The sequence below is a fragment of the Triturus cristatus genome, chromosome 1_2 (genome assembly GCF_964204655.1).
Source record: "Triturus cristatus chromosome 1_2, aTriCri1.1, whole genome shotgun sequence".
NCBI lineage: Eukaryota > Metazoa > Chordata > Amphibia > Caudata > Salamandridae > Triturus > Triturus cristatus.
The window spans coordinates 298,587,503-298,604,774 of record NC_140580.1 but is presented as its reverse complement, the minus strand read 5'-3'; the positions used below and the strand labels follow the sequence as shown (position 1 = coordinate 298,604,774).

The window sequence follows — 17,272 nt, the reverse complement described above, 5'->3', positions numbered from 1 at the left end:
AAGATCGAATGGTCACTAATCTCATGGAAGTGTACACACGACCTCCTTATTTTACTGGTCAATACAGCAAAACGATTAGCGGATGAGCTGCTCACCAAGATTCAGGCCGCGGAAAGTGCACTAAAGAGTGCCGGGCAGAATCTAGGCTTTAAAACCAAGCTGGCTGAATTGAACAAAGAAATATCTGAACATAAAGAATTTCTGATGAAACAGAAGGTAACTAAGTTACAGAAAGATATCCAGCGTTTCTCTAAAGAAAAGGTATATCCGTATCTCAAAGACGACTACGTCCCCCCTGGGACGGGATACCTTTCAGACTCCAGTGCCAATTCCTCCAGGAGAGGATCAAATAGTGACAGCAACTCGAGCGGTGACGATTGGCAATCACAACCCCGGAGGGGTAAGAGAGGTGGGAGACGTGGACAATCATTTTATCCACACCCTCCGCTCCAGGGCCCACCGTTTTGGCAATACCCCCATTTTCCACCCCCTATGCCACCGTATGCACCCCAATATCCACCTCAATTTGCCCCCCATGGCACTAACCAGCATCCTTTTTTAGACAAAGGCTGGGGCAGAGGGCGCGGGCGCAAGCGAGGAAACGGGCCAGACAAGAGGGTGCAATGGGAGGACACTCAGGGTCAAGGGATGGACACCCGGAGCAAGACAGCACGAAAATAAGCTTAGTAGTGAATCTCTCTTCACGCCAACTTACTGCAGGCGAAGAAGAAGTGCTTCAAAAGGGACTTGGGTTCGTCCCCACACCCAAGATTGACAATTTCCAACAGAGCTGTGAAATCCAAAACTTTTTTCGTAAGATCAGGTTGAGAGCCTTCTTTGATGGTAAACCACAAGAGACCCCAACTGACTCAGGTCTCCACAACCCTTCGAACTTCACCCCTCATAGCGGGATGGTCCCCAATGAAATTCTAACGCATGAGCAGGCTGTGCTCAAAGACATTGGGTCTATGAGACCAGGCAAGAAACATCACAACCTCTCTAATTCTGAGAGACAGATGCTAGATTCCTTAGCCAACGATCAGACCATCACCATTAAGCAGGCAGATAAAGGCAGGGCGACAGTTCTAATGAATACCACTGACTATGACACTGAATGTCTTAGACAACTAGGGGATAGGCGATACTACACCCCCATCCCTTCCAACCCCACTGAACGTCTGAAAACAGCTATCACTGGGCTGGTCGAGACTGCTGAATGTCATGAGTGGATTTCCAAGAAGGAGGCTGACTTTCTATCAAAAAAAGAACCCAAGGTCCTCTATTTTTACATCCTTCCGAAAATACATAAGGGGACCACCCCTGTACCAGGACGCCCTATTGTATCAGGCATCGACTCTGTCTTAGAGCCTTTATCAAAGTTCTGTGACCACTTTCTACAGCCGCTGGTCAAACGAATACCTTCATATGTTCAGGACACCACTGATGTCCTACGCCTCTTGGATAATCTACAGGAGGATATCCAGATCGATTTTCTCATCACCCTAGACGTGGAGGCCCTCTATACTAACATCCCCCAGAGGGCCACACTAGGAGTGATCGAGAGAATCCTCAGTGCAGAAGAATGGAGCTCCCCCACGCCGCCTTCCTTTATTATGGAATGTGCTAAAGAACTACTTTGAGTTTAAAGGGCAATACTACCACCAGACCCAGGGCACTTCTATGGGCAGTACTTTTGCCCCTTCGGTAGCTTGCCTCTACATGTCAGACTTCGAAGAAAGACACATCAATGGACCAGAGAACCCCTACCATCTGAACATCAAACTATGGAGGAGGTTCATTGATGATATCCTGGTACTCTGGACAGGCACTGAAACCCTATACAAGGAGTTCTTCAGCTGGCTAAACACGCTGAACGAATACCTCCACTTCACCATAACAGCGTCTGCATCCAAAATTGCCTTCTTGGATCTCACCGTTAGACTGGAGGGGGGCAAAATTGATACAACTATGTATCGCAAACCAACAGACCGCAACAGTTTGCTCTACTTTACCAGCCACCACCCTAAGGCCTTGAGACTGAACCTGCCTTTCGGACAATTTCTGCGGGTCAGGCGCAATTGCTCCCACCTGTCAGATTACAAAACCGAGTCTTCCTTACTATCCAGAAACCTGAGGGATAGAGGGTACCCCACTAGAGAGATTTCTAGGGCACGCAAACGTGCAAAAAATAACCATAGGGGGGCCCTACTTGAATACAAGACCCGGACGACACAGGAGTCAGATCTTCTTACTTGTGTCACCACCTTTTCGCCAGTTTCCAACGAAATCAAAAAGATAATCAAACGACACTGGCAAATTCTGAACACGGGCAATCTCAGTTTTACACCGCCCAGATTTGCCTTCAAAAGGTCAAGGAATATTAAGGATATTCTGGTGCATACCAGACCGAGGAAGGCAGAGCCACCTAAACAAACCACCCTGTGGCAATTACCGCCTGTACGTGGGCATTATCAGTGCGGCTCCTGCAGTGTGTGCCCCTTCACCAGCACATACAAAACTATCCCCCTGACGGACACTTTCCACTGGGAACTGCGGGGCATATGTATCAAACTCCCCTTTAGCGAATCTCAAATTGCGAGAATTTGCGATTCGCAAAATCAGATTCGCTAAACGGGATGTATAAAATAAATCGCTAATCATTTGCGATTCCTTAAAAATCGCAAATAATTCGCAGAATCCCGTATTGCGATTTCTTAATAGCGAAATTCGCTAAATAAGAAATTGCAAAAACGGGAATCTGCAAGCCTGGTGCAGGCTGATGACATCACAAACAGGAAACTGTAGTGATTGCCTGCACCTGCTCACCTGAGCCACACCCAGAGGCTGCTTGTGGAGTGTGAGGAGGCTTTCCTGGAGACAGCAACCAGCAATGGATCCCAAACAAAACCAGCAGGGCAAAGATGCAGAAAAAAGAAAGAGAAAACACAAGTTTTCAGAAAAGGAGCAGGAGGTCCTCATTGAGGAGATGGTCTGCAGCCATGAGCTCCTGTTTGGGAAGAAGGCACTCAAAGTCCCAGAGGCCAGGAAGAGGAAAATCTGGCTGGAAATACAGAGCAAGGTGAATGCTGTTGGAGTCACCACACGCACCATCGAGGAGCTGCGCAAGCGGTGGTATGATATGCGCCAGAGGTCCAAGGAGAGGGTGGCAGCCAGACTCAAGGATGCCAGTCAGACTGGAGGAGGACCATCCACTGCAGAGCAGCCAACCCCCCATGAGGAGCTTGTGGAGTCAACCCTCCTGCCTGAGAGCGTTGGTGGTGTGGCTGCAATCGACAGCTCCGACCCCTCATCCAGCAGACAAGGTAAGATGCATGCCAAATCACCCTGCACTCCTCCCCATCCCTTGCACACTCCCCCAAATGCGCATAGTTAACTCCCAACATGCCAATCCAGCCCAGGTCTTACAGCACACCCAGCAATGCATCATGGTACTCGTAGTACTGTGTCTGACTGTGTGTCCATGACACCATCACAAGTAAATGCAACATATGTGTTTTGGGGATCATTGAATAGAAATGTGTCAGAGATTAGCCGTCAAAGATTTGTAACTTTATTGAGTGCCACATGCAGACAGTAACACAAACTCATATAGTCCCCTTTACATCCACAGCACACGCCATGCCACAAGAAGACAGCGCTGAGGGAGAGGAGCCTGCAGACCCTGCGGACTCCAGCGATGAGACAGAGCAGCAGCCAATTCAGCGCAGGAAGCGCGCACATGTGCCCCCACTGCCTCCATTTGAGGATGAAGTCCCAGCAACAGGCGATGACACCGACAGGAGAGAGGGGAGTCAGGGTGTGACAGACATGCCCCGTCATGACGCACCAACACCAAGGCAAAGGGAACAGGCCATTTCCAGGTCAAGGCCCAGGAGCAGCACTGCAACAGAAGGAGAAGGCACCGTGTTCTCCGGCTTGGAACAGTGCATGTTGCAGGAACAGCGCCTGCAAAGCAAGGCAATGCGGTCAATGAATCGCCAGCTAGGCCGCCTACATCAGGACAATTGCAACATGGTAGCGGCAATACGAGAGCTCTGTGCCACTTTGAGGGACACCCAAGCTGCCAATGACAGGGCTGGACGACGTGCCAATGCACGGCTACACAATTATACCAAGGCAGTCAACCGCCTCTGCACCACCACCAGCGCACTCACACGCAGAAGCGTAACCATGCAGGTGGACATGGCACATTGCTGCCAGGACATAGCGCGAGGGCTGGCGCAGGTGACCACTGCTGTGGAACAGCTGCAGACAGCCAATGCAGGTGGCAGCGCACTAATGGCCTCTGCTGAGAGTGAGGACACATCGAGTCGCAGCAGCATCACTCCAACCTTGCCAGGTGAAAGACGCCGCAGTGGCAGACAGGTAGCAGGCCAAGGGCGCACCATGGGGGTCAACCACCCTGGACGGCACCGACGGAGGTGATCATCTGCGGGGACACTGACTGCAACACGGGTGCATTAACCCGCAAAAGGCTGTTTGCCCTATTTCTTGTGCCTTCTCTGCACTGTGTGTACAACATGTGCTGGGGACAATTACATTTTCTTTCATGTTAAGTGTGATTAAACACTTGACACATCATCAGGCTTTGTAGTCTCATTTCCTCAATACTCACCTAAAAGTAGTTTTGTGTGATCTCAGTCCGTCTCTGGCGTCCAGCAGCTGCCCCAACTCCTGGTGCTGGTCTGGCAGGGGGAGCAGGGCGCTCGTCATCCGATGTGTCTGTATCGGTCACATCAATTGTGGTGCCTTTCCTCATTGCCATGTTGTGTAGCATTGCACAGCTTGCCACGATTTTACAGCAGGTCTCAGGGCTGTATTGCAGTGCGCCTCCACTCTTATGCAGGCACCGGAAGCGGCTCTTCAGGATTCCGAAGGTTCGCTCAATGACACAGCGTGTAGATCTGTGTGCCCTGTTGTAGCTCCTCTCACTTGCATTTGCAGGATCCAGGTATGGGGTCAGGATGAAGTCGCGCACTGCATAGGCACTGTCACCTGCATGGGAAATAACACAATAGGTGAGTCAATGTCCCCCCCCCCAAATGATGTAGTGGATGTATTGATGTGTGCAATGTATTTACCGAGCAGGTACCCCTCCCCAAACTCTCCAGCACTCAGACGTCTGTGTATTCCACTGTGTCGGAAGATGAAGGAGTCATGTGTACTGCCGGGGTATTTGGCTACGATGTCGGTGATGTGATACTTAGCGTTGCACACAATCTGTATGTTGAGGGAATGGTAGGATTTCCGATTCCTGTAGACATATTCAGTTTCTGCTGGGGGTGTGATGGCCACATGGGTCCCGTCAATGCAGCCGATGACGTGGGGGAAACGTGCAATCTGGTAGAAGTCCAGTATCGTTTGTTGTAATGCCTGTTGGGTGGTGGGGAAGTAAATGTGATGTGGGAGCCTCAGTAGCATTGCATCTAGGAAGGCATGGAAGAAGCGCGAAAGTGCACTCTGTGACACACCACCAACCTCCGCTATGACCCGTTGAAAACTCCCTGACGCGAGGAGGTGCAGGGAGCACAGGACCTGCACATGTGGGGGAATTGTTTGTGTCCTGCGAGTAGGGTGCTCCAAGTGGGGTTTCAGCTCCTCAATCAGGTCCATTATGGTCTGTGGGTGCAGTCTGTACTTGTCATAGATCTCCTCTTCAGTGTTCTGTAACAGGGTGATGCGCAGCCTGAAGATACGTTCCTGTCTCATTCTCCTGTGTGCAAGGGCCCGAATACGCAGCCTCCTGGCTATCACGTACATTGCAGCCATTGTGGGTGTGTTTGTTGCATTGTGGGCTGGTTTTTGTACCTTGCACCAGTTTACCACCTGCAAGCAATTGGTGTTAATTGCGATTTCTTAATTTGCGAATTTCGTGAAATCGCAATTTGCGATTTTTTCATACATATGTTTGCGATTTCTTAGCTAGCGATTTCTTGTTAGCGATATTCGCAACGCTAAGGAATCGCAAATTAGGTATTCGCTAGGAAATTCGCAGTTTTCTTGTTTCGCAGCCTAATAAATCGCTAATTTAGCGATTTCTTATTTTTCAGTTTGGAAATGTGTCATACATATGAAATAGCGAAAAATCAGTCGCAAACGCTGTTTTTTGCGATTCGCAGCGTTTGCGACTGATTTTTGCTTTCATACATATGCCCCTGCGTGGCCATACCAATTGCAACACTTCTAACTGTATCTACTTGTTGAGATGCCCATGCGGTCTGCAGTACGTAGGCATGACCTCCCGCCCTGTGAAAATCCGCATCTCTGAACATAGAAGCAACTTCCGTTGTAAGAAAACAAACACCAAGATGTGCAGGCACTACCTAGAACAGAACCACACGGCTGACTCATTGTCCTGGTTAGTTCTTGAATCCTCCCAAGACAAATCCAAGCACAGTCTTTTTCTTAAGGAACAGAGGTGGATACATCGCTTATCCACCGACAGCCAGGGATTGAATGAGGATATACCGTGGAGTGCTCTGTGAACACATCTCTTCCAAAACATCCCTGATCCACCCAGCGAACTATGCTAAGTTCAGTGTATACCCGCTGTCTTGGTCGTACAACAGTTATCATGGCCATTACACATACCTTGGCGTACCACACTTTATAAGGCTAATCACTACCCACCTATCACTGAGCGACACCGCCATTTTAGTGACATTACCCTGAATGTGTTCACTAATTTTTATACACTACCCTCCACTCCATCATGGCCGCCCGATTCGCGAGGGAAACCACATGATCTACGGGCGGGTTCTACTTCCTGTTTGGGATCTTGTGGAACACACCCTGGGTGCTATTTAATGAGGAGGAACACGACCGGCTTTCCACTATCCGGACCCGGTGAGATGGGTAGGCTTGACTGGCCCTGGCACGAGCAGTAGAAAGTAAGTGTACCGCCTTCTAAACCAACAGAGTTTTCCAACCCTTATCACTAAAACCTCTTTACCGCACTGCAGGGTCCTATTGCCTGACTATTTTCTAACTATTTTCCTGTTATTCTAATAGCGGCCCTGGGAGGAATAAACAGCAGTTTTGCATTGTGCGCTTTTACAGCTACCAGGAATTAATATCCGTTTTTGACCAGTACTCACTGTGACGCTATCTTTGCAATATCTTTATGATACAACTACAATGGGAGCGTCTCCCCATTGTTAGATACCAACCCAGCCCAGTCCACTATCTACCAACTGGTTACCACTGGCTGGATAGAGGATATTTAGATTACTCTCACGTAGTGCCGTGTAGTGCCTCAAACACATACTACTTGGCCAATTTTCCACCATTTGGCTTTCTACCCCTAGACAGAACGCCTGCACCGAGGCAGCAGGATACATATGCGCCCTACATTTGAGTTTACCTCTCAATACCATCCCACTTTTGTCCTTTTCTTCCCAGCCTGAAAGGTTATGGCTTCTCCCTTGATGTCAGTTCCACCGGGTACTGTTGACACCCTATAACTCTAACCCTTAGGTGAGTAACAGTATCACCGTTTCCATAGGTGCGTGTAGTAGTTCTAATGGATACTGATGCTACCAGCTTTTTAACTTGGTTTTAATCACATACTAGTCACTATTTGCACTAGTATGTCACTTCTTCACAGTGTGTTCACGGTCACTACAGGGTCACATGTTGTTACTTACCTGTGGTAATGTTCTCCTTTATCTTCACTTTTTAGGTAGGAGCAGTGTCATACAGGTAGTACAACTTATGTGCTGTATTTAAACTGATACTAATCATTAGGTCATGTTTTGTAGATTGTAGTTTTTTACTAGGTCCTGAAGAATCGCAGTCATTGTACTAGAAGCGAGAAACATGTTGACCACACCATTTGCACTCTAGCCCTGGTCCATTCCGGGAAACCATAGTCCCCCTGAGTACCGGCTATCCTTGATTTTATTTGTGGCAGAGGACCACCAGAATAAAAATTGCTTTCCGGTACCTTAGGCCACATTTTATCCTCACCCACACTATCTACTCTGTCCTGGCCCCTCACCCCCACTTCACTCATAGGCAGTTGGATAAAAGATCTCCGATAAAGAGCCCCTCTTAGAGGTGAGCCCGTTGGGCATTGCACCACCTGCCCGACGAGGAGCATTGCCGATGATGAAGCATGACACTCGCAAGGGTGTGTGAGGCCATTATATCCAACTACTTGGATACCCAGGGGTTGTCCTCCATTGAGCACTAACCCTTTTTCCCTAGTGATCTTTTCCTCTTTCCTGTCCTAAGGAACAGCCCAGTCATCTCTTTTTGTTGCTTTCATATCTGGGGCTACGACTGTGGCCGGACCTTCCATTCTCTTGTGAATGGTAATTAATGCCCTACTGGATCACAATTGATCCTTGTCTTCCCCTACCTTTTGTCATATATATCATTAAGTAGGTCCCATATTTGGGTTTTATGTTAAGAGAGGGATCGAGTCGAATAAGGTACGCCACTTGAAATTACATTTAGAAGATTGCTTGCCATAGCTGTGTACACTGGACAGCATTTCGCTGTACAGCAATGTGATGAGATATTAGTGAGTCTTTACTGTCGGTTAGTCTCTGAGACAAAGTTGGAGCAAAAAGCACAGCATGGCTGGGCTGGTCACGCTTCGAGCGCGGACTGATGCAGATGGGCTTGCCTTTGGTGTGCCAGTGGTGTGCCTGCTGTGCGTCCATAAGCTGCCTGCATTTGAAGGGCTGGGGAGTGCTGCTAGCCACACCCACATCCAACCACTAGTGCGCTTGGCCCGAAGCAAAGAAGTGGAATGGAGCGCAGGAGGAAAAATCCACAAACTTCCCTGTCAGGCACCACTCAGTCGAAACCACATTTTTTATAAAAAAGTAGAGCCAAGAATAGTTCTGAAAAAGTTGCCCAACTTAAAGTAAAAACAACTAAGTCCAGATGTTCAATTTTCTATACATACACAGTTCGGTTGAAAAACCCAATTTAAACCGCACTGTAAAAAAACATTAACAATGTCTTCTTACTATCATGTTCATATATCACGAAAGCATCAGTCAGCAATATAGAAACAAAAGTAGCATGCCAATATATGGTCCTGCATGGTCTCCATTGTGAACTGATTTATTTAGTAATATTATTTCCCTGCTGTGTCTTTCTGGTACTTTTTCTGAGTTAATAAATATGATCATCTCCTTTCGTTGAACACATATTTTTTAATGTTGAAGCAGCACATCGACACTACAGCCTTATAATTATAACCTTAGTTCTAAGAAGATTTACATTAACCCACCTAATTGGACAGCATTGCTGCCTACCTGGAGCCACACTTTCTGGCTTGCCATTGTGCCTGAAACAGCAGAAAGAACATTTTGTAAAAGTTGATGTTTGTGAGCCCAGCTAGTAGGTAGCCTACAAGGGGGTTTGAAACTAGTTAAAATTATGATCTAGAGGGAAAGCCTCCCTCTTACTAATACTGAAATAATATGTATTATTGCATGAGTGTTTAATGTGGGTTTATGGAACAATCATCCCAGTCTAGCCGCTGTTGTCAAGTGGATCCATGTTATGAGGAGCATCTTCAGTAAGTGCAAGCTTTTAAGCAAAACACACTTGGATCTGCAGATATCCTCTTATTATAAGCATCGGTCACTTGCCCGCTTTGTCTGATGCCAATGACTAAACTATCAAGAGTTTTGGGAAGTTTAGACTTTTTTGAAAACACTCACAGTCATTGGATGATGTCATCAGTGATGTTATCAGTGATGTCATCAGTGATGTCACTGACCATGTAAATGTAAATCCAGTATTTGTAAAGCGCAAACAGATACTCAAAGGCATCCCGGCACTGGGAAGATTAAGCAAGCTAGTGCCCAGAGTCACACGGTGCTGGGCTGACCTGCCACCGGTGATCGAACCGTGAGCCCCAGATTCCAGCATCAGTCGCCCTGGCCGCGGCGCCATGTCATGAGTAATGTAATATGTGAGGTCATAAGCAATGCAGTCTGGGTGCTCAAGTTATAGTTAGCTCAGCTAACTATAACTGCTGAGTTTCTCTGGTTTTGTAGGAGTAAAATGTCAGCCGAACTATAACATCCATGTAACCTTTGTTTTTTTCAGTGGATTTCTTAGGTTTTTTAAATACTTATTCCTAAATATAAGGTTCTGCATTCTTCAGAGACCATTGCATGGGCTGTATCAAAACAGCAATCTGCTTTTTGACATGCCTGGAATTTATAGAAATGACGGAGTGCACTTTACAGATGAAGGCAACAGGGTGTTTCTAAGTAACCTGAAACTCTGCATCCGGTCTTATGTATAGCAGCCATATACACACAACCAACACAACAGCTCTTGTCAGAGCCACCCTAGTACCCGAAATATTGTGAAGTTTTTTTCTAAAGATTTTTTTTAATTCGTTTCTGGGGATCTTCGTGATGATGTCGCGATCCCAGCAGAAAAAAGAAGACATTCAATGAACACCAAGACATCCAAAAATAATATGTAAAAAAATCCATTTTGAAAATTGCCATACACATATTACTGTATACATACTTATTTCAAAGAATGTTTAAACTTATATTTTTGTACGAAGTTTCTTTAAAAAACATCCTTCAGACCTATTTTCCATTTTCACAGTTATTCAGGATGTTGTGATGACGTCGTTAACCGTGACAATTGCGTCTTTTGCATAAAGTCTAAAACACATATATCTACACATACTACAGTATTCTCTAAAGTCATGTTTTTCTAGTCAGTTTATATAAAAACCATCTCTAAAACCTATTTTCTGTTTTCGTAGTGATTCTGGAGACCGCAATGGCATCGGTAATCGCGATTCCCATGGACATGTCGCGAAAACGGAAAACAAAAGCAGACATTCAATGGCCACAAACAGATCCAAAAATAATATGTCAAAAAATCTATTCTGAACATTGCCCTACACATATTACTATATACATACTTCTTTCAATGTTTAAACTCATATTGTTGTACTAAGTTTCTTTAAAAACCATCTTTCAGACCTATTTTCCGTTTTCACGGTTATTCAGGACTTCGCAACGACATTGTTAACCGCGACGATCATGCCATTCCTTTGAAGTGAAAACACATCTATACACACATATTACAGTATTCTACACACCAGAGGTTTATCACCATACACTTCAAGCTCATGTTTTTCTGCTGTATTTCTAGAACCACCATCTCTAAAACCTATTTTCCCTTTTCGCGGTGAGGCTGGAGATTGCGATGACGTCGGTCATTGTGATTCCCGTGGGTATGTGGCAAAGCAAAAGCAGGAATTCAATAGCCACCACCACATAAAAACAGTATAACTATATGATGAATTCTACCCAACACAGCAGATGACTCACTATATAAATAACTCTATAAAAACATTTATCAATAGCTCTATAACAAGGCATATTAATGATTTGGTGATATATTTTTAAAATATTGTCACCAATATTCGTGACAACGTTGATAGTCACGATGTCTTCATGATGGTTCATGAGGGCTGTGCTGGCGGTTGCGTCGTTGTTGCGAATTTCACACGCAATTAAAAAAATCTATTTTGGACATATATCTTCTGTCACCAACACCTCCATTTCTCAACCATGGGTCAGAGTATCTCCACCCTGTGGGCTTTCACACAGATTTTCAGCCCCGGGAACTGTTCCCGAGCAATAAAAAGGTGGCTGCAGCTTTCTGTTTAGGTTCCGTTTAGCCAATCGCCTTGGTGCGTGCATTCGCGATTAATCGCGAAATAACTGCAAAATATCTGCTGCCAAAGAAAACACTATCATTTTATGCTTACACTTCTCAAAAACTACTGAACGGATTTACAACAAATAAGCAAAAGGAACTTCCTTGAACTGACATCTATCTCCCTTCCAAATCTGGTGTAAGTCAGTTTAGCGGTTTGGGCTGTTGAGGTGGCTAAAGTTTCTTATGGGAATTAACATCACAAACGCAACCTTATTTCGCGCCCCAAACTCTCAGTCCCCACTGCACGGATCACCCCCCAAACTTTCCCAATCATTAGTACCCATTGTGACACTTTATTGGCAATATTTCATGTAGATTGGTCAAACAACGCCAAAGTTATACCCAAGTCAACCAATGCTTTTCCATTGTAAACTAGGTCCTAACTATAACTACCTACCTACAGTAGGTAAAATATATATAATATTATATATATAAATATATTATATATATATATATATTTATTTATATATATATATATATATATATATATATATATATATATATATAAATATATATATTTATAGTAACATTATTAAGGGTTATAGAGCTAATGTTCTACACATTATAGCCCTTTATAACAATTATTTGCAATTACAAAGTTTGTGGTGGATTTGGATTTAAAGAGAAGAGTAAGAGGGGAATGGGAAGAAGAATGGAAGAACCTCTAAGATTGTGGAGCGGTAAACCAATATTTAATAATGGTATCTCAATCTCCAAAAGACTAAACATATCAACAAGCAAATTGCCCTTTAAAAAATATTAAATGTGTCTGCACATAACAGAGAAACACCACAGTACGTTTATCAGTACTATGTGCTGTCAACAGTTTCACTTATCTGTAGTCGCCACTGTACTGACAAATTCATGGACCATCAGTGACAACAGTCAGTCAATAATATTTCGAGCACATTTGTAAGTCACCTATCCACAGGTCAATTCTTGAACCCCCCCCCCCCAAAAAATTAGTTTGCATTAAAAAGACATGAAAAGTAACATTTTGAGGCAAAGAGGGGTGAGTTGTCCCGGAAGTGATCCTTCCTAGTTTAACAGGTAATTTTTAAATGAATTCAGATGTCCAAATTTGAAACCCCTAACACATTAACCCTTTCGATGCTTGTGACGGAGCGGTTCCGTCATGCGCGTCGGTCGCGCTGTGCGGATGACGGAACCGCTCCATCACGGCCCTGCCCGCGCACGAACCCTTCAGCACTGCGCGGTAATCCGCGCCGCGCTGTAGGGGTTAAGGCAAAAATTGTGTGAAGGACAGACCTGGATAATAAGTTTATCTTGTTTGTTGTATGTCCGAAATGGAAAAGAAGGTCCAAGGATTGTTTATTTTATTTTATGTATTTTTCTGGTAGTCCAGAAGAATTCTATCAGAGCAAAACAGGAAAGACACCCAACACTTGTTTCGCCCCTTCTCAGTGCGCGCAGGCCTGTGGTTTTCTCTAGGCTGATTATATAGAGTGCATTTGTGACATTAGATAAAAGAAGAACCAATAAATGATTATGTCAAAAGGCCAAGAAATAGAAGAACAGGGAAAAAGAAAAAAGTAAAAACCAATTGATGGATATGATTTCTTAATGTTGGCAAACTGTAAGAATGGTTGATTGTGTCAATTTGAACTGATGACTATAAATTTGCATCTGACCAATGAATTCTGTGCCTCATATGGAATGCTTGTTGATTTATGTATTGGTAATGACAACCTTTTGTACTGAAACTTGGCTCCCTTTGGGTTAGGATTTTATAATTCCACCTTGCAATTGTTTTTTTTCTTTTCCTTTTTTTTCTTGTCCTTTTATTTATTGCCTTTTGAAGTAATCATTTATGGGTTCTTCTTTTATCTAATGTCACAATGCACTCTATATAATCAGCCTAGAGAAAGCCCCAGGCCTGTGTGATGAGAAGGGGCGAACCACATGTTGGCTGTCATTCCTGCTTTGCTCTGATAGAGTTCTTCTCTACTACGAGAAAAATACATATATTTAAAATAAACAATCCTTGGTTACCTTGGACATTCTTATCCATTTAGGAAACACAACTAACAAGATGATCTAATTATCCAGCTCTGTCCTTTATTCATTCATGAAAAATAACATGTTTGCAAAAACATTTTATCATTGATATGGATCGCAATGAGAGAAATAAATTGTAACCAGATCCTATGAATCGATAATTTATACAGAAACCTCACAAACTGGCAGAATTGGCTACAAATGTGGTCTGGTGCTCGGTCACTCCCATAGCAATCCAGATGACTACCTCACCTCATTACTAATTTTCAGGAATTTCGAACATTCACAAACACTTGCTATCTGTTTTATGTTCTCGACTCTTCCAATGCTTTCAAAATGGTTGGAGGGTTGTCCATCTGCATTATACAATGTTGGTCAAGGATTTCAATCATTTTTTTTGTTTATATTTTTAAGGTTCAACTTCAATGCCTAGGTGTGACGTCCGTATATTTACTTTGAACTTTGTAAACTTCTTCCTACACTGGCAATGTGCTGCTATGTTCAGGCGTTTTTGTTGCTATACCTTAAGCATAATGTGAAATATCAAACTACACACATTGCAAATTGGAAGTTCTGATAGCAAGCTCAGGGCCCTGAGAGACATCATGCACACTTAACTCTCACCTAATGCTCAGGTCAACAAGGTAGCAAACTCATCATTCCACACGCATATGTTTATTCGACATTTGTTCCTTCCCTGTGATTACCTCAATCAGTACAGGTCGCCAGTACTGGAGTTGGACTGGGGTTGTAGTACTGTCCTAGCAAGACTAAGAGAACTACATCTATGTGTGCTTTTTTCCATCATCGGCTCCAAAGGATGCAGAATTCATCATCCATTTAGTGTTCTCTGACATCGCCAGTCTAGGGGCTCCATGACCCCAACATTTCTTACAGTGCACTGGCTTCTTGTTGCCTGACAACTCCCTTTCAAACACTTTGCATCACACATTGAGCAACCAAAAGTGTAGGCCCATAGATCTAGAAACAAAAACGATAAAAGTTACAGCAAAAGAGTAACCACAGATCTAAAATGTCATTTCTAAATCACTCTCATAGATCCTGGAAGTGTTGGGTGGCTGGCTCTGTTTTCTCACTGTTGTGCTGGAACAGTCTCCCTCTCCATTTGAGGAAAGTGACAGATCACCTTGCATTCTTGAAAGAAATCAAAACCCGGTTGTTTCGGCCACTGGTTACATCGCCTATACATCATGGCAGGCATTTCTTGTTTTTTTACCATCGGCAGTCAGAATCTGTACATCTCTCCTCATCATGGACAACACTAGGGTATATATCTTGTCATTCTGCTACATAGAGCAAATTGGGGTGTATACATTTCACCAAATAATATGATTTTGGATCTGCCTCCCCACTCTTCATTACATAAACATGTATTTGTGAGTCGAATTTTATGTATGTATGTGCTATTTCTATACCGCACATCTTGCCAAAAGGCAGTGGAATGAATTAAATGGTGAAAGCCTGGAATCAAGTCAGTGAGTGATAGGAAAGGTAGCTGGTTTGTGAACTGTTAATGCACTGTAGTGTGTTCCTTGAAGGGATGTGTCAAATCTTTCCTAAACTGGAGCATCATTGGGGTGGTCTTAATGAATACAGGGATGTTGTTCCAGATTCTAGGTGGATAGATTGAATATGCCTGCTGCATTATTTTTTCTTTTTACCTTTCCTAGTTTGCACTCTAGTTTTGCCCTGGCTGCGGATGGACAGAGAACCACCAGATATGATGTGTTTGCCTTCACGATAAAGGGGACTTATCATGATGGCTTTGCAAATGATGCAGCTGGGTTTGGAGTTGATGTGGTTGTCAAGGGTAGCCAATGGAGAGCCACCAGGATGAGAGTGTAATTTGATCATATTTCTTCAGGCTCTAGATGAGACGTGCTGTGGCATGTAATGCCCGCAAATGGTGCCAATGTGAAGTCTGAAAGACTATAGAGCAGGATGTTATCACAGACCAGATACAAGAGTACGAAGACCTGAACAGCCTTTCTGACATGACTTTCAAGAAGAATGGTGCACTTTTCTTTAGAAAAGAGAGTTGGTACCATGCTTTCTTTGTGTTTTTTATGACAATGTGTTCCTTGAGGGTGAGGTTGGTGTCCAGGATGAATCCAAGTGACTTGGTATTCATGGAAAGTTGAGGTATGAAGCCTTGAAGGTTCATGTCAATTAGCCAGGTTTGTACTGTTTCTTGTTTGTTGTTCTTATGAAACAACAAGAATTCTGTATTGGGTATGCTGAGCTTCAGGCAGATGCTGAACATTCAGGTCTGGATATTATGTAGAGAGTGTTTAAAGATGGTGCATGACAACATCTGAGCACCTCTTTGGTCATCATGTACAACACCAGCATTACCAACATAGTGCATACTACAACCTTCTGTTCTGCCAACCACATGTGCTAGTCTGAAAGTCTAGGCTTACACTAAATCAAATAAGACAACAGAAATCTGACAAGGCAACCATGCACGTGAGTTCTGACTTGCACCAAATCGCACCCTCCTTCCAAGCTCCACTTAGCATCAAATACAGATAAGGTATTCATAGGAAAACACCAGCGGTGGCACTGTGTTATACTTATATCAATACCCATTTTGCAGGTTAAAATGTAAGAGGTACCAAATGAGATCAATGTTCCTATTGTACAGTTTTATGTGTATTTGCAGGTCACTAATTCCTATACTTGCAACACTTAAGTAGGTTAATATACTGACGGGTAAGACCTATGTGTATCCTGCACCTTTGTTCTAAGACTGAGAAAACTGTATGAAAAATGTCTCCTAAAGATATGTGTTTATCCTGCAGATCAGTGATTCTAATGCTATTGACAAAGCTCAGTAGATTAATGTACTTATTTCAGGAATATATACTTAAGTTATTCTATATGGATCCCAAACTAAAAGACATAAATAGGTTAACGCACCTGTAAGAAATTGGGTTGTTGGTTGACTGGGGTGTGAGCCCTGGTCAAGCTGCAACCACAATCCTTTTCAGGGTAGGGCATAAGCAAGTGTTGCACAAATACTTTGCACATTGCCTCTAAGTTAAACCTGACTGTTCTGTGCCAAGGCACAGAACAGTCAGGTTCAAACAGTAAAGCAGTGAAAACACTCCACAAAAGGAGCGAGCCCACAACCGATGTAGAATTGCAGAGTAATTATTAATAAATAAAACAAGACCAAAATGACAGTATTCTAATTAGTAGAACCATAGATATTGAATTTTAAAGTTTTAGGCCAAAAAGCACAAAGCACCAACTGTGAATATCTGGTCGTGCCGGACCGGGACAAAGTCACAAGTTCAGGCTGACCAAAGTACCTTAAAATCCTGGTTGCAGAGCGTTTCGAGAATCTGCATCACAGATATGTGGCGCAGCCAAAGTGGTGCGTCCGTCATGAGATGTAGCCAGGCCATGATGCAAGGTCCCGCACTGTTATCGAGGATCACATCAATGAGGGCTTGCGATGCAAAGTTGCTCATTTAGGATG

At 43.9% G+C, this 17,272-nt stretch overlaps 1 protein-coding gene across 1 annotated transcript; it reads left to right on the top strand.

The window, feature by feature from the left end:
* The first annotated feature begins 1,719 nt into the window (after positions 1-1,719).
* LOC146867212 (uncharacterized) lies at positions 1,720-15,630 on the top strand. The gene is made up of 2 exons (XM_085620395.1): positions 1,720-2,444; positions 15,456-15,630. The coding sequence occupies exons 1-2, from the start codon at positions 1,720-1,722 to the stop codon at positions 15,628-15,630; spliced, it is 900 nt and encodes a 299-aa protein (XP_085476521.1).
* Positions 15,631-17,272: the final 1,642 nt, after the last annotated feature.